We start from the raw sequence: 26,080 nt of genomic DNA, 5'->3' as shown, positions 1-26,080 counted from the left end.
CTGAAGTGCATATCCTTCACCTTCATAGATCCTGCGCAGTCAGAGGTACAAAATAAAAAAATAAAAAAAAAACAAAAAACAACCTCTCCCAATAATCTGGAAGGCAAAACAACTTTTCTTTTTAATGGTAGGCTTTAGAAAGGACAACTTCTCCTTGGAGGTTAGTGGTAATTTTAGAATTAGCATTGGTATTCAGAATTTTTCATTTTTAAACATACTCCTGTTTTGAAATTATTTCCTGCATTACCTACTCATATCTTCTTCTAGACTGTAACACTTCAGAAACAAGGCTCACATTTGACTACATGCTGTCCAATGACTACCATAAAAAAAAACAATCTAGCGTATAAAAAAAAGTGATTTTTAACTATTCCATCTGAGTTGCATTTTGAGAGTTTAATTAGAGCAAATAAATATCAGGTGCATTTACACGGCGATGCTGCAAACTTGATTCTTCCCCAGTAACTTACCCACATCCTTTATCTTGTCCTCAAATTTACAGGCTTTCAACATCAGAATATTCTCCCATTTCCCCATCATTCTCTCGTGTTCATATATGGATTATAAGCAATACATGCTGCAGCTTCTAAACATCTCAGATTATATCGCAATACACTGGGTTTTACTTTTGCTTGCTTCCTTTAATGCCACAGTATCTTCTTTTACATTTATATTAAAAACATTATTACATTAAGAAGGCCTTTAGAAGTGAAAGGTATGCACATTTTGTTTGTGGTAATAGATAAAAGTGGGGTGCAATAAAGGTGGCCTTATTTTTTTCATCATAGCTCTCTCTACTACATTTTAGATATGACCACAGTTTCCATTTTTTCTCTTGTAGACTTAATATGAAGGGATAAAACTTGCATACAGTCTATGCTCTTTCCAATGTTTCTGATAGATTCCAACATGTGTTTGCTAAGCATTTTCCAGAACATGACATATCTATGGATTAACCATCACTTGCACATGCTTTTTGTATTATTTGTAAATTAATGTGTCTTTGAGTTAATCAACAGCTTTTAATTAGATGGTAGAAAAATTTCTATTAGCCATTCTCAGCCACATTTTTTTTGTACACTAGTCCAAATTTTAAAAAACAAATTCCATACTCATTTTAAGACCAATCTAAGCTAAAACAACTTATTAGCAGTATCTTTATTGTATGTACCATGTCAACAAAAGGGCAAGGACTGAGGTATCTAAAACAATAATCAAAACTTAATCATTTTAATGGCATACCCAGAAAATCTCATTAATAAGCAAATCTCCAGGTAAAATGCTGCCAAGACAGTTTTGAAAAGCATCTTACCCTAACTGTCCTAATGTTTCCTTACTTTACTTTGAGCAATATTTAGAAGAATGATCAGCACTTACATCAGGAATAAAACCAATTTCATTAAGGTGGTTGCTCAGCTCTGGATCATGGAATGCAATCATCTGAGAAAACACTGTTAGGTACTCTGAAATAACAAACAAATTCAAAATCACTGTCAAAAACACAAGACAACACATCCTGCTGTTTGGATGGTAGCTATAGGAAAGAAAGGACGCATTCTTAAAACAAAAAAATAAAACAGCAAATTAATACCGCTACTGTCCTCCTTGTCACTATTATATTCAAAACAGAGCAAGAAACACTTTCATTTTCCTTAACATCTCTCAGTGATTTGCTTGATTCACAATCAGGTTGTGATTTATACTTGAAATGCAAAATTAAAGACTTTTGTATGAATATGAGCCACAAAATATTGATCAAAACAAGTTCGAACAAGAATATTTCAAGAATTTTAAGACCCAAACTGAGTGAAGCACTCCTTGATTGCAACAACTGTATTTATTTTCAATAGTTAAATTTTGTCACGTAGAAGTTGATGAGGCTTTAACGTAGCATTTGCATCACCACTAACCTCTTAACTTGTCTTTTTTGGAATAGAGGAGAAAATACTTTCAGTAAAAGATAAAACGTAATAGATCTTCAGCACAGCACATCATGCTGAAGGGTACAATTTAATTAAGTGGTCTAATTAACGCTTGCTTTTAATTGGAACAGAAACAGACAACAGAACAGAGACCTGACAGACTAACCCTTTCTTAGTTTTGTTCCTATTGTCATGTGCCTTGTTAGAAGGAAGATGAAGAGTCAGTAACACTGCAATTTCATAACAGATGGCAATTGCTTTTCCTCTATGCTCTCAAGCACACAGTAATTAGGGCACAGACAGCAAGCTGAGTGAAGGAAGACAGGGAATGTTACTCTGCTCCCAGTTCTGAACATGCACAGTTAAGAACAATCATTCTGTAGAATAATCATATTAGGATTAGAGAAGTTAAAAGCTGTGATTCTATCTCAAGGGAAGTGATAAACAATATTCTCATTATAAGAACACAAAGGAAACAAGTCACAGACCTACTGCAAATTATACTTAAAGGAAAAAGATGCCCAAGTCTTCAACATAAGTTATGGTAAATATAAAGAACCCTTGAATCTCCTTGAGAATTTTACGTACACTTAACTTGCTTTAAGTTGGAAAGATAAAGCCACAGTATACCAAACCTCTAAGGCATTACTGACTCAGGAATGCCAGCCTCTTCCCTTTGATACTGTATCTTTGTCATATCACAGATGTCCTGGCAGCATCCTGCTGTGTAGTTAAGTGGGTAAACAGACCCATGCTAAGTTCTGTGTCACCAAGGCCAGACTACTCCAGAGCTATTTACATCTCTCACCAGTATGTTATCTCAATCTCTAGACAAAGTAATTCTTATTTATGTGCACACAGGTTATGGATTCTATATTTTAAATGTGTACCTCAGCACATGCTGACCCTAAATGAAATTAAAGCCTTGCATCTGGAAGGCAGGCTTTGTATCAGTTATATACAGTTATATATCAGTTATGTATTATGTATGTATTATATGTATCAGTTATATATCCTCATAAAATAGCCATTAGTAAAAAAATCAAGGATAGCAAACCAGTAATTCTACACAATCTTTCACACTCATCTGTGCACTGATGAAATGACTTCACAACTAGTTTCTCAGAAGAGCACTTATTTTAACATGAAAATTAATTACCATGGTCATTCTTTACAGCTGTATTACATGGCTGACAAATACTATCTTTATTTTACTAGCCTGTCTCATGAAATATAATTGCTGTGTGGGATTATAAGGCACTTTAAGCTGTCTTTAATAAAGACACAGAAGCCTTCACAAAAACATTATCACTTGGGTGCAGCCAACTGCTGTCAGCTAAACTTTCATTAAAACTTTTGTTGTTGTTGTTTTGCTTTGCATAATCATGTGTTCTATATTCAAACACTTTTGGCTGCTCTTGTTCCTTGTATCATGTGAAAAAATACACCTGATGTGCTTAGGAAAACAACACATCTACATTCATTGTTTAGGACTGGCTCAGATGTGAGTATTTTGAACTTTGTAATTCGAACAATTCCTTTCCTCGGCCTCCATACAGAAGATACAAGGCAGCTAGTACTGCAGTAAGAAATCAAGTGATGCATTCCTGATGCTTTCAACCCAGTAAAGGAGAAATATTATTTAAAAAAAAAAATTCCTTCAATTGTGTTTATACTTTGTTGTTTGACAGAAGTCCTAAGAAAGGATTAAATCAGAATACTGAAAGAATCATATGAGGTCCAGATGACAAGAGATGCTGCAAAGTGACTCGGAAATGCCTACACTACTTTATTTTACAGAATCCCACTGAACTGTATTTCTCATGTCAGCTGATATTTTTGTAAAGTACCATGGGAGTAGCAGTAGGGAACCTCTGGAGAGCAAAATTATTACTATTTATCTAAGAACATACTCCCCTAACCCTAACCCTTACCAAGTTATTAAAGTCTGAAGCAGCTGGCTTCAAAGGACCATCTGATATAATACACTAACTCTTCAGACTTCTTCCTCCCTCCCCCACTTTTTTTTTTTTTTCTTTCTTACTTCACAGAAGAAAAAAAGGTATGCAAACATTCTCTTGAATCACTTTTGCAAACTATTGCTTATTTTACATAGCCAGCTCATAATGTCCATCTTAGGCTCAGCTGGGACAGAATTCCTTTTTTCAGAGTCTGATATGACGTTATGTTTTGGTTCTAGGAAAAAGACAGTACTGATAACACACTGATGTTTATAGTTGCTGCTAAGTGGCATCGTACAGTGCCAAGACTGTTCTCACACAAGGGTCCAAGAAAATGGGAGGGAACAGAATCAGGATAGCTGACTTAAAATGACCAAAGGAATATTCCACACCATGTGACATCAAGGAGTTTTGAAAGGACTGGGATCAACAGTCATGCGATTAAAATCATGCTGTTCAGTTTTGAATCATATGACACTGTAAAGACCTTTTCCTCATCTTACAACTTTGCATAATCAACTGATGCTCAACTTGGAAACTATATGGAGCCTTTTTTCACCTCCCTGTGCAAATAGCATTGTACTAAGCCCAAGCCTTTACCTGTTTATCTTGTTCCCACTTTTCTTGCACAGTTGCTAGTGGTTTTTGCTGGTTTTGTTTTTTTAGTTGCTTTGTTTTAAAATCTCACATAAACCTTCTGAAAGACAGGTGAGTATTTCAACAGCATGTTTCTAAATTACAACCACTTGAAAAAGCATATTTATAAATGCAGGCTTAACTTGACCCCTCTTATAACAGGTAAAAAATTAAAGGCACTTACTTACCTTGGATAACATGAGAATTATCCTTCAGAAAGAAGTTATACAAATACTTGGGTATAAAAGCAGACATGCAGGCATATGCCAGAGCTGAAAGAATTAGAAAAATGGATGCAGAAACAGAATTACAAGAACACCTAAAAGTGCTTATTATTAAGCAGATAAAAGGCACATATTTTAAAATCAATCCATAAAGAAAAATGATTGTAAAGGAATATAAAAAGTGCACAACCCTCTTTAATGAATTTTAAAAGCTTCTATCACTTAAGTAATCAAGATAAATCTGGTTGGATGCTCTTTTTTCCCCAATTTCTTTCCATAATTCTTAATGACAAAGACATAGTGATGTCCGTATCAAAAGGGAAGGTTCCCTGATAGAACAAGGTGTTAGAAGGTACAGCTTCAGACCACTGCACTGTTGCATTCTTCTGTTTTCTCCCATAGAATTTAGACCCAGTTTACACCCCATGAGACTCTCATTTGATCCCCTTCTTCAGCTCAGAGTCTGAAGAAGACAGAATTCACTGGAAAACAACAGTAGAATGCTATAAAAATACTTCTCAGCAGCTCACATATATACCATGTAAAGATTAGAGGTTCAGAACATAAATTTTTACCCCTCCATTAATTCCTGGAAATTTGGCTGAGAGACAGTCTACCTATTTTAATACAAATCTTAGCCATGTTGTTAGACCACTGATTTGACAAGAAGTCTTAGTAAGAGAATAGAAATTGTCATAAATTGTTTACCATTTTAGAAATGATAAGCAAAGCATCATATTTGTAGCATTCATTATAAATGAACTCTAGTTTGCAACTTTTATGGCATTGAAATCATCATTTAATTATCTGAGCCAGATGTATTCAATTAAATTAGTAAACCAGGACACAATGAATTGCATTTTTCACGATCATACTTTGTTTCAATAAGAAAAAAACAAAACAGATTACAGAATCAAACCACACAGATGTGTTCAGGAGCAAGAAAAATCTGCTGATAGAAATATGTGAAGGTACACAGTAGGCACACAGTAAGAGTTACTGTCCTGAGGAACTAGCTCTTACCCACACATGTTATGAAAAAGTTGTGTACAAGAAAATAGAAAGTTAGACTAGATCTTTTCTGAAGAAATCACAGTCTAGAGCTGGTCTGATTAGCTTTTAGGCGCTTAAGACCAACACCAACTTTTCTGAATACTGCTCATCTGTACAGTTAATGGTTATGAGAGGCTAACGAAAAATACATTCGCATTACAAAAAGCTAATTTAGAGCTTCACTGAGAAGTACTAGATATGCATTTCTTGGGTTTTTTTTTGGTTTTTTTTTTTTTATAGCTATTTGTGATCATTTCTTTCGAGTCATGGCAAAAATGACTTCAAAATTCCCTTTTGTTAAAGAAAGTTTTCATCTATACGTGGTGCACAAATATCTGCAGACAACTAGATGAACAGATCATCCTTCCCCTCACACCAAGTAGAAAAAAGTACTCACCTTCATTGTTAAAATTCAAGTAGAGGAATGGTGCACAAAGAGAATCAAGACCTAAAGAGGGAAGAGCCATGAAGAAATGTCACAAAGATCTCATTTAATTAATTTGTTTTATTCAACATAATAACTTAACTGTGACACTTGCATACCTTTATAATACCTGCAACGCCAGGTTTCACACAATGCTGAGAACAAGTATGATATCAACACACAAAGAGGATTTAAAGTTGTTAAAGTGGTAGTGCTGAATTGACTGTTCTGTCATGGTTTTAAAGAAATCCAATTTACAGCCCTATGAAATTGCCCAGTAGCTTCTGCAGTGTTATCTTTGAATTGATCAGCAGAAAGAAACAGACTTCAGTTTTTCTAAATGAAGTGATCAAAACTTCTAAAGAACATATGAAAGAGGTAGTCAATTTGGCATTACAAATTAAATATAAATTACTAGGAACTAAATTTGCAGTAATTCACATATTCATTCTTCAAAGGAAAGAAAAAGAAAGTCCTCCAAATAAGATTTGTGTTTGTTTGTTTGTTTGTTTGTTTTTTAGACTAGCTTTCCTATTAAAATCTGACCTTGCTAATTACTTAAACCCACCTTGCCAGTACACCAAATCAGGATGGGAAACAACCCAGGCCTTCAATACACGTCTAAACTTTGCATGACCCTCTGGTGATGACAGCAATTCATCATACTGATGGCAACGAGGAATATCAACTTCAATCTGTATCACCGCCAAACACACAATATAGAAAAAAACCACAGGGTAAATGAAATAGTACTACAGCAGTTGTGTAATAATAGAGGTGGAAGTTAACCAGACAACTAAAGTCAGGTCATCATCAAAATCACAGTTTGTTTCTCCTATCACTCTCAGCCCCATAACTGAAAGGGGGACAGGGTTCTAAGAGCTGCTTTTAAAATAAGGCTTTTAAATAAATAAAACAGCCTGTGCTTCAGACCCCTCACCAGCTTTGTTGCCTTTCTTTGAACACGCTCCAGGGCCTCAATGTCTTTCTTGCGTTGAAGGGCCCAAATCTGGATACAGTACTCGAGGTGCAGCCTCACCAAAGCTGAGTACAAGGGGACAATCACTTCCCTGCTCCTGCTGGCAACACTCTTTCTAATGCAAGCCAGGATTCCATTGGCCTTCTTGGCCACCTGGGCACACTGCTGGCTCATGTTCAGCAGAGCATCAATCAATACCCCCAGGCCCATTTCCTCTACACAGTCTTCCAGCCACTGCCCCAAGCCTGTATAGCTACCTGGGGTTGTTGTGGCCAAAGTGCTGGGCTCATTTCAGGCACTAGTACCACTTCCCCCCCCCCCACCCTCCACAGGATAATATAATCAGAGACTTCAGAAAACTTAAATCTATTTAATTCAGCCATCTGATAGAACAGCTGTTCCTTGTGAAGATTATTTACATTTGGTAATACTTCTTGGAGAATCTAATTGCTCAAGAACTCATTTCTGTACAGTTCATCTTACTGTTAAAGAATGCCAGGGTACTGGCATCAGCTCCAAGAGGCACAAAAAAGAACTGATAAAAACAGAACTTTTAACAACACATCAGGAATCATAGAATCATAGAATCACAATACTGATCATTATGCTCTTTGCTGTTGCAACAGAAACATGATTCTGAAGTGAAAGACCATTCTTGTTTATCAGAGGTTATAATCTACTTTGAGTTAAACTAATAGTCCCAATCTGTTTTGCAAGATTCTTGCAACAGCATGAGAGAGCTTAGCGGGCAGGGGAAACCTTCCAGTATTATCAACCACATCTGTTGTCATAGACAAAAATGACACCCACTGGTTGAAAAGAACTTTGCATTACTTCAGGCAACAGTATTCAGTAAAAACTGGAAATCTTACTTGTCTGTCTGTAGGAATTGGTGTGTCTTTATCAATCGCATCATATTTTGCTTGAATGGCACCCTAAATGTGGAACAATATTTTAAATTAGAAAGTCCTGACCAACGTAACAACATAGTGTCATGTTCCAATATACAACAGCCACTTTTATCAAATGTTCCAGCTATCAACATTTTTTCTGAAAACTATTTTAGTGCATTTCCCAAACACAGAGAATTTCTCAATGCTGAATTTTAACAAAATCTTCATTTGAGTGTAACTCAGGATGCATAGGACTTTCAATGGTATTCCCACTATTTTCAGTCACTTTATAAAGGAAGGAATATACTTGATCCAGTTTTCTATTTTTAAGTTAACTGAAACATCCAATTTAAACTCCAAATATACTTTTGCTGCTGTCAAGTGCATCTTAATGTCATGGGACTACCCACATTGTACAGATAGTAAATTGACAAAGAAAGTTAACTCACCTCCCAAGCACCAGGATACACTCTTGACCACCAGTTACTCTTTTCCTTACAGCTTTTTTTGTCATATGATAAGGTACTCATAAGATCACATCCTAAACAACATCCTAAAACTCAGGATTAAATTATTTTTGACAAATGCAGTTATAGTCCCTCTGCCCCAATAAGCTAAAGCTGGGTGAAACAGTGTAAAATGCAGCAACTGTATTTTATTTCACCTACTAAAACTCAGGATGTGTAACCTGCAAGAATCTCTTTGCTGCACTACTGAGGACTGCAAGCAGAACAGATGCAAAAGTCAGGTTGTCAAGTAAATGATGTCAAATAAGAGGTGTCCCCATTTCAAGGGCAGTCCTTTCTAGCCCTTTGTCCAGAAGAATTACATTTCATTTATTTTTCTCTTCAATCTTTGGAAGACATGTATTTGATAGTAGGTGAAATAAAATACAGTTGCTGCATTTTACACTGTTTCACCCAGCTTTAGCTTATTGGGGCAGAGGGACTATAACTGCATTCGTCAAAAATAATTTAAACAAACAGGTTAACCAGCAGTTGTATTTAAACACTGTAGCAAAATTTTTGTGTATGTGCATTATTTTTCTATCATATTATCAAAATTAAATATAAAGGCATTCAAAGCCAATATTCTTTGATACCTAAAAATGTTAGAATCAAGAACATGTCTGAATATTGTTTTAGTTTATGCATCCTTTTGTTTAAATCTGCACTAATTCTAATGCCAAAACTTCACTATCTTTCCAGCTTCCCTGTCCATTCTATTCCTACCCAATTCCTTCCCCAGTCAACACTGGAATTTCTGCAATTTGCCTTCAATCACCCTTACCTCAACACCCAGCAGAGCAGCCCAGGTTATGCCTCTCAGCAGAGGAGGAATGTCAACTCTGGCTTCTTTCCAGATTTGATTTTTCTTATATGGGTAGGCCTTCAAAAAGAAAAGATAAATAGCAAAAACATGAGCATGTAACTTAAACAAATCTAATTCCAACACTGGGAAGGTGGTTTCTGCAGAGGAAAAATTCTGTCATTAGATAGTGAATGCAATTCTTGTATCAAGCAAGTTTTATTCCTAACTGGAAGACCTAGATGGCAGATGAATGTCAGATACTGAAACACTCACTGCTCCATATGGATGCGTTTATACGCTTTGGTATATATTGAACTTATAAATATAGCAATCAAAATCATTAAAACTGGTGTGGTTTTTTTTTTAAATTACATATTTCTTACCATAATATATACCAAACTTGTTTGACATCTCTAGCCTGTGCTTCCCTAAGTACTGCACCTATTAACACACCAGCCCTCTGTCATTCCTAACCAAGAATTCATTTTTCTCCATACACATAAATTAGAGTTTGGTATTTTTTCCCCCTTAGTATAAGCCCAGCATTTCTATCAAGGCGTCATTACAGTAAATAGTGGTATTGTTTTCAAGAACCTTACTGCTTGGAAATGCAGAAATGATGCTGGTATATTTATGCCTATAATAGATTAGTTAGAAATAAAGGATACAGAATTAGCTTCTTGAGTAAATAGCAGTTATTAGAAGCAGCTTTCATATTTTTACTCTCTCATACTTTTGTAAGAGTTTTCTCCCTCTTCTCCAATGCCGTCGCTTGCATCTCCTGCTTCCTTTTTCAACTACTGTGTCCTTCAAATACCCCCTAATTAGCAAACCAAATCCAATTAACCAACATCAGAGAGATCTCATACCTTCAACAGCCTGTCAAACAGAACAATTCTGTTTAGTTGATACTCTGTGTCCCTCTCCCGAATGATCAGAGGTAGATTGGCAGCTGCAGACAGCTCACTACTGCTATTTGAATGAGGTAAAGTCGACTGGCTGGAAAAAGAATTAGGATAGTAGTAGCAAAGAGCAAAATATACAATTCAAAGTGCAAAATAAATATTCAGCAATGCATTTTTGAGTCAGAAATATAAATGGATCACTATAAATATTCAGCACAAACAACTGATTCATAGCACAGGGAAAAAGGTTAAAAACTTCGGTTTGTGTTCAGGGCTCTAGGTGCTCAGCACTGGTGAACTTATCAGCTCTCACTGATTTAAAGTGCCAAACAAGGACATGTAAGGTTTGCTCTGGGAAGACAGCTGTCTAGCTGTGCACTGCACTACTCAAAACTAACACAGCAGCATTTGGTCACCTAGACGGGTACACATTTACACACACTTACTCATCTTCAAGTAATGGATAAAATGCTTCCCCACCAACATCCTTCAGTCTCTGAAACAAAGAATAAGGAAAATTTATTATCAAAATTCTGCTCAGAATTCATGTGAAAATATTTAGTGGAATCTGAAAACCAATAATTTGTAAGTCACTTCTAAGTTTAATAGTTCACCCTGACACTTGTCTAAGCATTAGCTCAGTTCTCAATCAATAAGGAAACATACAATCTTCAGGACTAGAAAGTTTTCCTAGTATGGACTTTTCTTAAGACTTTGTGGAAAGTCTTTCATCTGAAGAGAACTTTCTTGTCTCATGCGCAAAGCCTATTTTCTACACACACACAAAAAGCTTCTACGGGCAATGAATTAATCAATTAACAGTATTACCACTGCTTCCTTCTTTCCCTCATTTTTCTATATGGACATCCCTCTAAGTAGCTGCAAAGCAATTACAGAACTTGGTTTTGCTTTTTTTTTTTTTTTAATCAGTTCAACAGTTATTCAAATTTGAGTTAATTTTTGTATCAGTATCTGAAAGCTGCACAGAATTACAGACGGTCTCTGAAAAGGTAGCAGACAAGTATACCTGGATTCCTGCCTAAAGTTTTCAAATATCTTTGCTGCATCGTGATTGATGTTTAATATTATCCTCCCTGCAGTGCTCTGCTTTGCAGTTCAGTTTCTAACTTAAAGGCACACAGCACACAGGCTGCTCCTCCTGGGGGTGACAGAACAGTTCACTGTCGGTTCATTCAGACCTGATTGTCTTTTGATTTCAAGCATCATGCTCTGCACCACAAAAGCTGTTTGAAGAATTGCTCAAGTTCAAAAACTAATTTCATCTAACATTGTAAGGTTCTCACTTGTATTCCTCCCCAAAATAAAAACTCAGCATACATTTATTTGCTGCTGCATTTATACACAAAGGCACCGGTACAAAAAACTACTGATTAAAAAGTTGAAAATAAAGCTGTAAAATCTGCCCTTCTATAGGAACAGAACTAGAAGCTGTGATGTATACTACCTTTAAAATAGACATTGCATAATGTAAAACACAAATTAATAGCCATATATTCCAAAGCCTGGCAGTAAACTGCTGAATGTTTGGCATTCAGCTCCAAGGATAAAGATCTTAAGGAGCTGCAACTGAATTGAACTGCTCTTTCTTTTGAATCCTGTGAGACACCTACAGGAAGAAAAGAATTAAAGAACACACTCACAGTGCCACGCAGTTCAGCAATTATGCAGAACATCAGGTGCTACCAAAGTACTACAGCTTCACCAGAAAAAAAGCAAGTAGTAAAAATATGGGGATGGAGGATGGAAAGATGAATCAAATTTAATAAGCTTTTATGGGAAATGTAATTTGATGGCGTAAATCAAAACTGACCTCAAACACCAGGAAATCTTCTCTGAGAATCAATAACACTGTCCTGTTGTAAGAACAGCAGTAGGAGCTGCTCCATATTTGCCTTAAACAAATGTTCCTGCAGCAAGGACACATGCAGCCGTGTACAGAATCCTACTTACATTTCGGAGCTGGCACAGAGACAAAGTCACAGTTGTGTCATCTAGAAGGGAACTTCGATCTCGTCCTTGCCCAAAGCTTTCACCATCTTCTAACACAAAGCTTCAAAACCGAAGAAAAAATAGAATTCAGGTCATTTTATAACAAAAGATTTAAGAATAAATAAATAAATATCTTACTTCAATCAGTTTTTTCTTTAAAACAAAACACTAGCTCTTAGAAGTAGAACACATTTACTCTGCAAGGCATGAAACCTGCTATCAAGGGAATGTACAATCACCTTAAATTATTCAAACAGCTTCTGTCTAAAAATGCACATTTCAGGTTTTCCACAAATCTAGTTTGCACACAAAGGAAGACTAATGAGATACGAGATTAATACTCCCTTTTATTTCTTGAGCAGGCAGAGACTATGACTGCCATTTAATGTGAGAACCAAAAATAAAACAGCACTGTCATTTAAAAGCCATTTCTCACCGTCCCTGCACCCCCCCCAACCCCAAAAATAAATTTAAAAAAAAAAATCCAATCCAGAACTTATTTGTTTTAATCAAAGGAACTAACAAATGCAACCAAGAAAGGGTATATACAAATTGCCTGTTTGGTGATATTTTAAATAATTCTGTTTGTTAGTATCAGTATGGAGGATAAAGCTATCAAAATATTAAAAATGCTGCATTAAATTGCAACAAGTGCAGCAGGAAGACAGAAGCAGCAATTCTGTAACAGCACTACAATTGTTTAGCACTTAACCTACTTTTTTATTTTTTTTCAGATTTCAGAAAACAACATGAAATGCAGGTAAGTAACAAGCATGAAGTGTTCAAATAACGCCTTAAACTGGTTAGGAAAAGATATAAAATGATTTCCTGATGTTTAAGAATGTTGTTTTAAATGTTTTTAAAATGTACACAGGTGTTGAAACTAAAAACCAAATCAAAACACTCTTTCACAGTAATTTCCCCATACATCCTCCTTCCATTAAAGTGCTTCTCTTTTCTTACTTGGGAAGTGTGCAGACAGGTGGTTTTGATCGAATGATTTCCTTGTTGACAAGTTCTTTCTCTAAGTCTCCTCCAGCCAAACACCAGAGATAATAAACCTCTTCAATTGATCTTTCTGCTAGGTAATCATTATCTTCATCTAAAAGGGGAAAAAAAACAAAAACCCTCATAAAACTTGCTTACAGCTTTGTAGGCAGCTTGTATTTCTTCTTATCGCTCTAAACAAATCTTGCTGAAGAAAAGTTGCTCACTTGAGAGGTTCTAGACTGTAATGCAAAGTTAGAGGCAAAAGTGATCCTCTTTTTGCAGGAAGGTTTACAGAAAGCATCAGAAAAACAAACATAACTTCTGCAGCTTAACTTGGTGCCAGAAAATAGAAACAATCAGATAAACAAGTTGAAGGATGGACTTGCTTTTATTTTTTTTCCAAAGAGCCCACATTATTTTGTTCACAACAGCACTAAGAGCACAGATAATAAACTGATGACTGATACTGAGTAGTTACAATGTCTTTCTTTCAGGGACGATGTACATTCTAAGATATCAAACCTTAGTCCCCAAAAACTGTACAATGAGATGTGCTAAATATGTAGGTATCTCAGAGTTCAAACAAAAATGTTAATGAAGAATTAAAAACTTTTAGCACACTGTAGTTTTAAACTCAAATAAATAAATAAATAAATAAATAAATAAATAAATAAATCTATCTTCTATTCTAGAATACAATCTCTTTCCTAAGAATTTAGTTTGCTGGTACTTCCAAAAATAATCTCTTGCTATCAACTTAACACAATTCAGCTTCCAATTGACAATACAATCAGGGGGGGAGGAGGGTGAAAAATCAATACCTTGCACACATTCGAATTACAAAAGGTAGAAAATGATACAGGTATCTCAACGTAAACTCAAATACTAACAATACATTTTTATTCCTTGAGGCCAAGGCATAAAAACCTAGATACCACCCTTTAACTTGAATGCAACCCATTTAAATATGTTTGCCTCCATCTCTGCCCATTACACAATTTACTATAAGAATGGAATATTACACCATGTAATAGTTTATAATGCATTCAAAGAAAACTCAAAAATACTGTATTTTCCTTCCCCATCCAAAGACTATCTGCTTTTACCTTTGCATAACTGACTTATGTCTTCAGGCAGTGTTAAGTTAGCACACCTTGGAGAGGATGAGAAGAGACCAGCAGGTTTGTGAAAGGGAGGGTATGCCAAAGATACTTCACTGAACAAATGGTCATGCATCAATTCCTCTGGAGTTGGCCTTCAGTAAAGACAGTACAAAATCAAGTGTAAAGCATGTCCAAGAAGTGCTTGCTTTCAGTAAGAAACAGTCCCAGTAACAAATACTAGTAAGTTATGCCAAAGTTTAGACTTTTTTCTTAAGCAAAGAAATCTGGTAATTTTGTTCAGTTCATAACTTGTAACACACTGCAGTCTGTTCATGCACTATCTTGATAGCTCACATGAAATGAACATATGAAGCAATTATTTTCTTAATTTCTCTAAGCAAATATGGTATAAAGTGCAAAGCCTTGACTGAAGAACAGAAGCCTACTTCAGCTTTCAGATGTAAACTAGTGGACTGCCATAATAAAAAGGTAACTTGAAAGAAGGGATTTGAAGAAAGTCCTAACTCTCATGAATATCCAGATATGGAATCATTAAAGCTGGGAAATCTTAAACTGAATATGACTGAAGAGCTTTCCCACCAAAGCATTCTGCATCAAAGATTTGAACATCTGATCTTTTTTTCCAAAATCCCTTCTTTCAAATACTGCGAAGTACTAAAACTAAAAACTAAAGCTATCCACTACAGATAGCAGAAGCCAATGGTATTCCAAAAAATGTTCAGCAACTGGTTGTCTTATTCCAATGGTGTTTATTAAACATTTGGATTGAATACTTACCTCTTAGAAGGTTGGAATGTAAGGCATTTTTTCAGCAGAGTTACAACATTTTCAGGAAGATCCTGGAACATAAGAAAAAAATATGGAGGAGGTCCATTCATTACTGCCGTAATTCAGCAAGCTGCTTAACTCATTCTTAGTTTCTAATATTCAGGATTGTCTTTGAAAGCAATAATATTTCATACCCACACATATGAGGTTGACTGCGTGAGACCAAAAAAGTGTGGGGAAATAATTCTGCCCCCTACACTGGCTATGGGGAAAAAAGGTCTAGACACATAGCAACATATACAGACCTGAGTTTTATAGAAAGAAATAAACCTTCAGCATTCTAAAGAAAATGAACAAGTTTCTGAACAATCCAGCAAGTACTGAAACTTCGACTGACAGTAAGTTTAGGAGAGAATAAGCATTACTGGCACTGGGTACTTGAAAGGATCTTTGTAATATACTGCAGTACATTCAAGTAATTTTAAAAGTTTGGTTTCATTAAAAATGTGTGCTTGTATATATAATTACAGTATTGCAAAATTGTTTTTACTTTATTATTTATACTATTCTTACTAACTACAATATTTTAATATATTTATATAGATAATCTGTTCTTATAGTGATTTATTCCATGTTTGAAAGGTTTATTTTCATGCGAGCAAGTACAAAGATTTCTTATATATTAATATATATTTTACACATGTGAAATATAAAATATATAATATGTATGTATATATCTACATATGTATGTATGAAACCCTATGCAACACAACAATAATAATGACTTTTGGATAAGATAGCATGAAAGAGTAAACTAGTTTCACAAACCTTAATAATATCTAGGCAACCGTGTTCTTCAGCTAATACAGTTACAATATCATCCACATAGCCTTCAAAAAAAAAACAACAAAACACAGCAATAAAAAAAAGTTAAAGAGCAAGAAAAAAAGTTACACCAATTAAGCAAGATATCAGATAAAACCCCACCTTCAAACAGAACACTTCATTGATTTTAGTTAGTTAGGTTTTTTGTTGTTGTTGTTTTGTTTTTTAAATTGACATTGCCACATCAACTGAGGGTGAACACTCCAAAGCAGAAATGAAAATCATATTATCCTGAAAGTCTTCTTGGCAGCCTTAGTAATTAAGAATGCCAAATAAGTTTAGTCTTTGTGCTTATTTAAAAATAATAATAATAATTTAAAATACCTGCACACAGAAGCTCAAAACACTTATTTTTACTTGCTACTAGAAGATTGTACTAGCAGTATTTTATAACTTATCTTCAACACATTATTGTGATAATTCTCAAGTCAGGATGTGAACATTTTTCAGTGGATGAAGGTTAATAATGACTTGCATTCAACTTGAAGGAGTTTCAAATCCTTCAGAAAGCTTCGCAAATAAACTGCACAGCAGAACAGTGAGAATTTCAGCACCAAAGTACTCAGTGCTCAATGAAAAAGATATCTGTACTGACAGCAACTGACTTTAAAAGTATTGCTCTTTGTTCTGGATAAATTCACTAACTTATGCTTAAAGCTTCAAATTCTGAATGTTCTTTCCTCATGGCTTATACACAACATCCACATCAAATCAAATTTAAAATGCCACAAAATAGTCCCAATTCCAGATTCATTCACGTTACTAGAGAGTTGAAATTTTAGCTTAACGCTTTTTGTAGATGAAGCCAAAAACAAAAGTCTAGATCCTATTAATATCCTTCTCAGCTCTTCTTTAATTTTCTGTCTTCCTGCCTGAGTCCTGATTTTTCCCTGCCTGTGATCACAATCCCTGCCACTACAAGGACAGTTTTCTTTAGTGTTACACAATTCCTAACTCATTTTAGAGACGCCTGCAATACAGAACAACAATTAACTGACAAAATCACATGAGCACACTGTTCCATATCTCACCCATACTCAAACATATGCATGACTCTTCTGCAGTTCTTCTAGCTGGCACCCATCTCTGTCCCTTTCCTATGCAAGAAACTATTCTTCATATGTATTTTGAATTCCAGAGATGAAAGCAGACAAAAAGTAAAGTGCCTTAGGTCTGAGCATCACAAGCTTACTAGCTTGCATAGCTCCAGTTATAGCACTGTCCCAGAAACTAACATATAAAAAAACTGGTTTTGTGCTACTTACCTAAAGCAAGTACAAATTTTAATCTTTCTGCTATCTCCAAAGTCTGGAATAATTTTCTCCCCTAGATGAATAATATGATCAAATCAGATCAAAATTTCAATACTACTAAATCAAAATATTTAGATAACATATACAGATAGCATCTAACTCTATATGCAGACAGTGCAATAAGCTTCTAAAATTCTAAAATACTAGACACAGTTTCATGCTATCATAAAGAAAAACACACCATTTATAATGTCTCTTACCTGGAACAGATGTAAACTGAACAAGAAATGTGCATGACAAAGTCCCAAGTTGCCTTAGTAAGCCTACAAATGTGTTGCTATTCAGCAACTAGCTTTCAAAAACTATTCTTTCCAACATGTTAGTAAACAAACGTGACATTGATGCTCATTACTTGTTAAACTGTCACAGCTTGCACTGCACAGTCCTTATGAAAAATAATCTATACTTGGTTTCTAAAATGTTTCCAAAATGTCCTTACCGGATTTTAAGAAATTGTACATTTTAAAGGAGTAATAACAAGAGATCTATGAACTCTGTGAGAATTTACAGAAGAACAGAATATACCAGAGTCCAATTCCAACATCCTGATGTGTTCACTACATACGAGTTCTTGATCGTATATATTAGTACTAACATATTTGCTAGATCTTGTATATGTGTAGAATGTCGTCTTTGAATTTAAAAGTGCAATTTAACATGTAGTTAAATTGTAAACATTTTTAGTATAGTATAGTAATAGTAAAGATGATGCTGGCTTCTAAAGCTAAATAGCCATTTTCCAAATAAGCCTTCTATTCCCTACGGAAGCTCTTTAGGCTCTGATAATAAGGTAGATATACTGCTCTCATAAGCAAAGATACTTTAACTTTTCATCCTTTTCAGAGAGAATGAGGGCATGACACCAATGGCTACCTCACACTTGGAAGTATAACTGAAACAAGTGAAAAAATATTTAGAGATATTTCTTGGTTTAGAGGCTACTACTTGCTAAGAATTATACTTTGCAATTGCATCATTGTGGCTTAACAGGCAACTGCCCCGCATGGTAACACCTGTACTCAAAGCAAGCCAACATGCATGCAGTAACTTGAACCAGCACCACCAATACTGATCATGTAGAATTGCTAGTGTAGTCTGATATTTGGAGTAAAGTGACAGGTAAAGTGTAATCATAAATAACATAACTATTTCCCAAGAGTCACAATGAAGAAAATTACCCTCTTACATACCACACAAAGCTCAAATAGTATTATGCCAAGAGACCAGAGATCTGATTTAGGGCCAGAAGGCAGAGGCTTCTCACTTTGAGTATGATCACTTGGTTTGACTATTCCCTGTGCAATTACTTCAGGTGCCAGATACGATGGGTACCTAGAAAAATGCAGTAACACTAAGTAATAATCTGTTTGTCCAAAAAAAACCAAACCAAACCAAACCAAACCAAACCAAACCAAACCAAACCAAACCAAACCAAAAAACTACCATTCACATAATTTAGATACAGTAATCAAAACCGTTTTGCATTCTGAGAAATGAGAATTCATACTGAAATGCAAATTGTTCTATTTAGCCAAAACAAATATCGAAGCACCTTCAATCCCAACTCCACAAGTGTCTAGCACATGAAAGATCAAATACTAGGTCTTTCATAAGAGGAAATATAATAAATTCTCAAAGTATTATATCTATATATCTTAAAGTAAACATATACTGAATTTCAGCACTAGTACATTAAATAAAAGTATCCTAGATCTATTGTTTTCATCCATTATCACCATTCCCATCAAATAATTTTTGATTTAGCAAAAATACCCCAAAACAACTGTTACACATCATACTTGCCACTAAATCTATCTAAAATGTCATTACTATTTATCCCTTCAACCATTCATGAGAATACATTAAAAAAAAATCTGAAAACAAGATTCAAAGGGATACATCACTACTATTTTAGTGTATCCAAATGAATATATCCCTAATATGTTTATATTATGCAGCCACATTCTTACCCTATAGGAAAATCAACATCAACACCTTGAGCAGTCATATGGTAAAGTCCAAATTTAGCCAACTTGACATGACCCTGAAAAGGAGAATAATAATTAAAAACAAACTAACTAAACAAACAAAAGAGCAGCAGTATTGGACATAGTAAGAATATGTATTTAAGTTTTTTTTAAAGAATCATTTTCATGCAAACTGCATTAGCTGTTGAGACAGACACTTGTAAGTCAGCCCTTCATGTTTTTGTTTCATATTCTATGCGGAACTCAACTGCAAGTTAGTAAGGCGCTTATTTCCAATGCTTTTCCTTTCTGTGAGCACAAAGTAATCACTCCGGTGTTCTGACAAGCAAGTCAGAACTTTGAAAGTTACAGTAAATTTAATCTCCATAAATTTAAGAAGGTTCAATATTCTACTGAACATAAATCCTGTTTGAAATCTTTTTGCAATCCCATTTGAATCCCAGAAATCCATAAGCAGCCCCAATATTCTCTCAGTTCTTCCATTTAACTAGCCTGGCTCCTCCACTAGTCTTGACCATCAACTCGTTATTATCTTGCTCTCCTTAACTGTATCCACACTTACATTAACCAAAAATGTTCTGCAGGTGTTTGATTTTATACTGTGAAGGCAGAAATGTAACACCAAAACCAAAATATTAAAAATGGCACAGCATTTAAGCTAATATGTTTCTGCTGTATTTTGAACTATGTTCAGCCAGCCTGCAGATGGTGCAACAGTAAAGGCTATATCAGCAAGCAATACAGCAAGGAAAAATCTTGGAATTTTATGGCCTTATGACCCTTTTTGTTCCTTACCTGATTTTAGGACTATCTTCAAATTAAGTATTTTGCTTCTTAGTGAATTATTATTATTTTCACTTGTTTACAAGCAATTTATACAAGACCCTATTAATAAGTGTTCCTCACTTCCTTTCTCTTCTTTCTGCCTTCCAAGGGAAGACCTAGCTATTCTACTTAAAGCATGTAAGAAAGGGAAGGAGAGAGGGGCTGTTCACATAGGCTAAGTATTATAGCTGTCAGTTCAGATACAGTGGTGGCTCTGAATAAAACAGTAGCTATTGGTTTTCTCATCTTTTATGAGGGGAACCTTTATTCCACACTGCCAACCCAGCAGTCTGTGACAGAATAGAATCGACAGACTGCAATTTGAATAATCTAACACAAACAAAGAAATATGTTGATATTTGAAAGTAACGTTTCAGATCACCAAGAAACATTGGGAACTAACTGGAAACAGTGAACTAACTTGGAGAAGAAAAAATATAGCTATTAAAATATTAGTAAGACCTTTAACTATAATGCTGACAATCAAGGAGACTTTGAACTCTATTTTAAGAAGGACAAAAAACATGGTTTGTGATTAAAAAAAGTGGGAACAGACAAATCTGAAATACACTTGAAATTTATGAAAAGGAGGAAAACTAGTAAAAACTCCTACACTTCTCCCATATATATGATTGCCCCACTCACCCTAAGCAGAAGGGCTGCCACAGTCTCTAAATATAACACATCATGCTACTCGTTGTCAGTAAGAAGAAAAAACAAAATACAGGTTTATTCATGTAGCTGTACCTTTCGATCCAAAAGAATATTGCGAGGGGAGAGTGCTCGGTGGACCATTCCATGTTTGTTCATATACTGAAGACCCTGCAAAACCTCATATGCAATGCATAAAATCCTTGAGGAACTGAAAACAAAAGAGAAGAAAATAAAATGTGCACAACAGCAAAATGAAGAGGTACATTACAGAGTGAAGGGAGTGGGAATCTAACTTAGCTTATCTAAGACCAAAATGAATTTAAGTTTCATTATCAGCTATTCACTACTATCAGAAAGCCAACATTTTATCATTAGAACAAATAGCTGCATTTTGATAAAAGCCTCAAGTTCAAGAAATACTGTCAGGCTACTGCAAAAAATACTGAGAAGATCTATGTTAAAAACAGTCTTCAGTTAGCTTACATTGAGTTATTCTCTGGTCTTTACCCCTTTCACAGAAGAAACTGTACTACTTCTCACTAGCTGCAAATGCAGACTTTCAGTTACATTTTGAGCACAAAAGAAATCTGGCCTAACATATATTCACACTACTGTTACTTGGATCATAGCATTTGGAAGTGATTCTCAAGGTCTTAGCAATTCAACCAAAACCACACTGCTAATGATCACAAAAACAAAACAAAACCCCACAAGCACCTCACGCCTTTTTGGCTGGCAATTTTTCTTCCCCCTCCCTCCTATCCTCAATTTACAGGACACATAATAGCACTAGAAGCTGTTAGCTATGTAGTGTGGACCACAGTAAAAGTAAACGTGTTATTGCAAAAAGTAACTGATGATGAACTCAAATTTTCAGTAAGGAACCACAGCATGTGAACAATTAAAGTGTGGTGGGATCTGTGTCAGCCTTAAAAGAGTTTCTACTAGATACATTAAGAAAAGAAATACAGCTCTGTGCCTAAGAGCTGCAGTATCTGCAGTTGGCACTAGGAGGCCTCAGCCACCTATTTATTCTCTGCATTCTTTCACAATTAAAAAAATAAATAGAAATTAGGCAAAGATATTGAAATACTGCTTTTGGATTATTCGTTTTTTATAACAAATCCTCTATGGCACTGCATTGACAACCAACACATGAATGATAAGTATTTTTCATTATATAGGTATATACATTCTCAATGCTGTCCTCCTAGGGAGAAGTGTTCACACAAGCACATCATGTCAAGCTGAAGCAAATACAGCTCCCCAGAAGAAAAAGAATTCTGTATAACAAGCTCTTTTATAGTGCTATTTCCCATTAACTAGTTCTAACTTCATTTATTAAGTAGAAAACACTGTGCCTATTACCCAGGAGATTTGCATTTAATTGCAAAGGGCCTGACAACTAAAAATCCAAATTGCTATTGCTAAGCACAAGGGATCCATCTCTCTCTCTATCACAAACTCTCCTCCTGAGAACAACCAAGCTCAAGTGAGGTCCCCTGCCTCACAGGAGGGTATACTACCATCTAGTTTCACAGTTTCTAAGGCTAGTGTGAGCACTAAAGCAAGCTTCTAGAAGTGCAGAAGGTGCAGTCTTAAAGTTGCCTCTGAGCATCAGGTAAGTTGACACTTTAATGAAAAAATATATATATATATATTTTCATTATATATAATATATATATATAAATAAATGTAATCTTAAACAAGGAGGTCATATAAGTCACCAAACACAGGGAGTGAAGTCTGTGCTGATTCTTAAATTTTAATTCATTACCTGAAAGCCTATTATTCATAGATCAACCAGTGTCTTAAGTATGATATGAGCTCTTACAGTAGAGGGGCTTCTGCATTCCTTTAACAGGAGGTGGGAAGATAAGAAAAAAGAAATAATATGATTTATAAAAAGGAAAACACAGGCATATTAGGTTTGATACCAACAGCTGCTATACCACTGACCTGACAAGGGCCTACATCCAAATTATGTGGTGTGGTGGTATGAAAAACTTGTTCATCTCATCAAGATAAACTGTGGTGAAGCAAATTATTCCATTGCTCAAGGCAGATATGGTAGGAGGCATTCAGTAAAAGCACAAAGTCTGACATTCACTTCAAAAAGCAACCTGAAGATCTGAAAGGATATCAATTGTTTTCAGCTTCTACTTTGCCTAAAAATAGTTTTAAGCTTCTCTCCACTAACAGGAGAAAACAGAGAGAAGCAGCAAAAATTTACCTGCAAACACTTCACAGACAAAGGGGAAAAAAAGGTATTTTTACACTTAACAGTACTTTTCCAAGGAATAGGCTTCATTTTTAATTCTCCTATCTTTCTTAGCTTGCATACCAACAAAGCTACTCAGTTACAACTTACTCAATCACTTTTAAGGAAGGATTATCTTCAAGTGAGAGGACTGCATACTAATATAAAAATCAAACTTGTTGATTTAACCATTGCCTTTTTATTCCCAATTCAAAGATAAGAAGTAGTCAGAAAAGGGAGTAACGTCATATTCTTCCACTCTGGAAATGAAGAATTGAAAGAATATAAGGATTAATTCAATGTTGGGTTTAGATTTGGAACTTGGAGGTATAGAAGCATAGGAAAGGAAGCAAAAAGGATAATTCAGTTCCTTCCTCAGGTATTCTTTTGGTAAACAGGAAAAAAAATACTCTAGAAGTTGATACAAACAAATTCAGCCAATAGTATAAAACCAGCAAGGGTAAGAGAGGCATGTGCATGGCATTTGTGGGGGAAGACAGAAGACTTAAAAACCCACAAAAATGAGGACTGTTTTATTACCTCCAGGAATTTGTCAGACCAAAAGCTATACCAGACAAATGACTAATTTCCACACACTAATAGTACACAGGTGGCTGTACTGTGCCTTTACAAAAAGAAATAAACTTTTCAATTTAGCAGGCAGCCTGATCTCCAGTCTGTTGAATTCTTACTGCTAGGGAGGTGTAGCTGTTTTCTCAAAGTTTGTTTCAATCAAGCTCATGTGTCACAGGAAACAGATGTTCTCAGAAAGCTTCAAATTCTTGTGGTGCTGCAGACTCACTGATGTGATTATCTGATTTCTTAGGACACTTCTGTCATTTTTTGATTCAGACAGAGGAAAGCAAAAAGATTCTTCTTGCCAGTGTTCTTGCACCCACTGCAATCTTCCTTATGACTGAGAAAAGCATTTGGGCCAGGATGAAAGGGAAAATGTGTGCTAGCAGAAAGTGGCATACTGACACCCTTGTCTTTCTTCAAAGGATGAGTTATTAACAATCAGAGTGGAGAAGAGATGTATGAGTTACTAAATAAAGACAACACGCTCCCAAAATAACTGAGATCTGAGTGAGCATACTCATTCAGCAGTGACACAGTACTACCTGTGAACAAACGTATATGGAGAGTCGCCCAAGCCATAAGACAACAGCATAAGTACAGGAGTAAACTAAAAAAGGTGTAAACATTTACACTGGAAATTATAAACTTTAAGACAGAAAGAGTCTCAATTCTTGAAAAAAAAAACAAACAAAAACCCTCCAGCCTACAATGACCATGTAAGTAACTGAATCAGAATCTCCAAGATATGATACTCCAGTAACAAGTAATTGCAATGGATTATTACCATTTTAGGCAAAAATCAATGGCCTTTCAAACCTTAAACTTCGGTATACTAGATCAAACCCCAAAACTAATATGTTTGAGCTCAGTATACTTTTTCCTAAAAAGATGATAGGCAGATGCCTAAAAAAGGATTAAGGGGTGGGTACAGAACGAGTTTATATAAAATGTTCCCTGATACTTCCTGGCTTCCAAAGAGAACACAAAAGCAAACAAACAACACCAAAAAAAAACACCAAAAACCAACAACACACACAGAAAAAACACCCAACAAATGAGTTCCCCCAAGTATCATATCTTATAATGTCTGAACACAAAGTAACCCCTCTAAGCCTGAAGAGACTTTGTAACAGAGTATCCAATATTCCAAGTCTTTTATCAACATTTGCAGGAAAGGACCTGTCAGTTTCTGTGAAAATCCACAGCCACAAAGTATTCTATATGAATTCCTTGCTATGTTATCAAGGGGCTCTCTTCATGGTGTCCAGTTGCTCTAAATTCTAGATGAATAATTTGAAATTTCAGCTTGAAGCAATGAAAATGAGTGCCAAACTGCAGAGTAGGAAAGAAGGTTTTGGAAAAATCCATTTGACAGCCAGCAGCAGTAGTCCCTGTGCATACCGCAGATTGCTGAGGGGAAAATAAAAACTACTTTACTGCCTTGAATACTTAAAAAAAAAAAAAAGTAAGAAAGAAAAAGAGGACTGTAGATCATACAGCTGGAAATCAGAGCTGGGTGGAGTTGGGAGACTTGACCTATTAAACTGTGGAATAAGAGAATTCCAAAGAGAGAAAAGAAAGAATGAAGAGGTAAAAGGTCAGCATTCATTTCAATATCATAGAATTTAGATTCACTCAGGTTTCCTTTCCTTGCTGAATGGCAAATTAACGCCCATCTACACAAGAACTCACTGCATTCATCTTTAACTGAAGTGCATTCATAACACTAAATGGAAAGATGTTTTCTCCGTATTTCTTTACTGCTACCACAAAACAGCTCAAAATGAAAGAGCAACCAAGTAGCACAAGTGATCTTCCTGCCTGCTTGCTGATTACAGTTAAGCTTCCTGCTAAAGAAAGCAATCTCCTTTTTGGTCACTTCAACACAGGCAGCTGCAGCAATTTCAGGGTGGCTAACTGGAACACACAGTTAAACCAGGACAGCAACTGAGGAAACAAAGATATTTGGGACTCAAGGCAAAATGGAAGCAGCAGCATAAATTTGGCACAGGAGAAATACTTCTGGTTGTCACAAATGCATACATGGTATTTTGATTGGTGATGGCAGCTTTTGGGTTTTTAAATCTACCAAAAAGCTTAGTGCACTATTCTGAAAAAGCGTGTTCCATACAGTGAAATGAATGGAGGTCCAATTAGAATTTGACAAAGGATTGGTATCACAAAAAAGCCTTATTATCTCAATAACTGTAGAGAGACCTGTACTTTTTGTACAGACTGGAAATATACATCAGTTAGTGTTAGAAGTCATGATTCTTCATTGCAGTGGCAATTCAAGGCAAGAGGAAATTCATAACAACTGGAATTAGAATTATTTTGACTGCCCTCAGGAAGGCACTGCAAAACAAAGAGGAGTAA

At 35.5% G+C, this 26,080-nt stretch overlaps 1 protein-coding gene across 3 annotated transcripts in view; it reads right to left on the bottom strand.

The window, feature by feature from the left end:
* Positions 1–26,080, bottom strand: part of TBCK (TBC1 domain containing kinase) — an 87,059-nt gene that overhangs the window by 42,805 nt on the left and 18,174 nt on the right. For 2 of the 3 annotated variants that reach the window (XM_032444171.1, XM_015861429.2), the window contains exons 4-20: positions 20,959–21,073; positions 19,369–19,442; positions 18,589–18,730; positions 17,351–17,411; positions 16,029–16,090; positions 15,210–15,271; positions 14,415–14,563; positions 13,282–13,420; positions 12,280–12,379; positions 10,755–10,804; positions 10,273–10,402; positions 9,383–9,481; positions 8,072–8,134; positions 6,789–6,915; positions 6,194–6,244; positions 4,708–4,791; positions 1,378–1,463 (exon numbers count right to left, since the gene is read on the bottom strand). In XM_032444171.1, the coding sequence (XP_032300062.1) occupies positions 1,378–1,463; positions 4,708–4,791; positions 6,194–6,244; positions 6,789–6,915; positions 8,072–8,134; positions 9,383–9,481; positions 10,273–10,402; positions 10,755–10,804; positions 12,280–12,379; positions 13,282–13,420; positions 14,415–14,563; positions 15,210–15,271; positions 16,029–16,090; positions 17,351–17,411; positions 18,589–18,730; positions 19,369–19,442; positions 20,959–21,073 (1,594 nt within the window). Of the gene's footprint in view, positions 1–1,377; positions 1,464–4,707; positions 4,792–6,193; positions 6,245–6,788; positions 6,916–8,071; positions 8,135–9,382; positions 9,482–10,272; positions 10,403–10,754; positions 10,805–12,279; positions 12,380–13,281; positions 13,421–14,414; positions 14,564–15,209; positions 15,272–16,028; positions 16,091–17,350; positions 17,412–18,588; positions 18,731–19,368; positions 19,443–20,958; positions 21,074–22,642; positions 22,667–26,080 lie in introns of those variants that run through there. The other variant, XM_015861430.2, reaches the window with a different exon arrangement.

Source organism: Coturnix japonica, chromosome 4 (genome assembly GCF_001577835.2).
Source record: "Coturnix japonica isolate 7356 chromosome 4, Coturnix japonica 2.1, whole genome shotgun sequence".
Taxonomy (NCBI): domain Eukaryota; kingdom Metazoa; phylum Chordata; class Aves; order Galliformes; family Phasianidae; genus Coturnix; species Coturnix japonica.
This window is presented reverse-complemented; position numbering and strand designations above follow the sequence as displayed.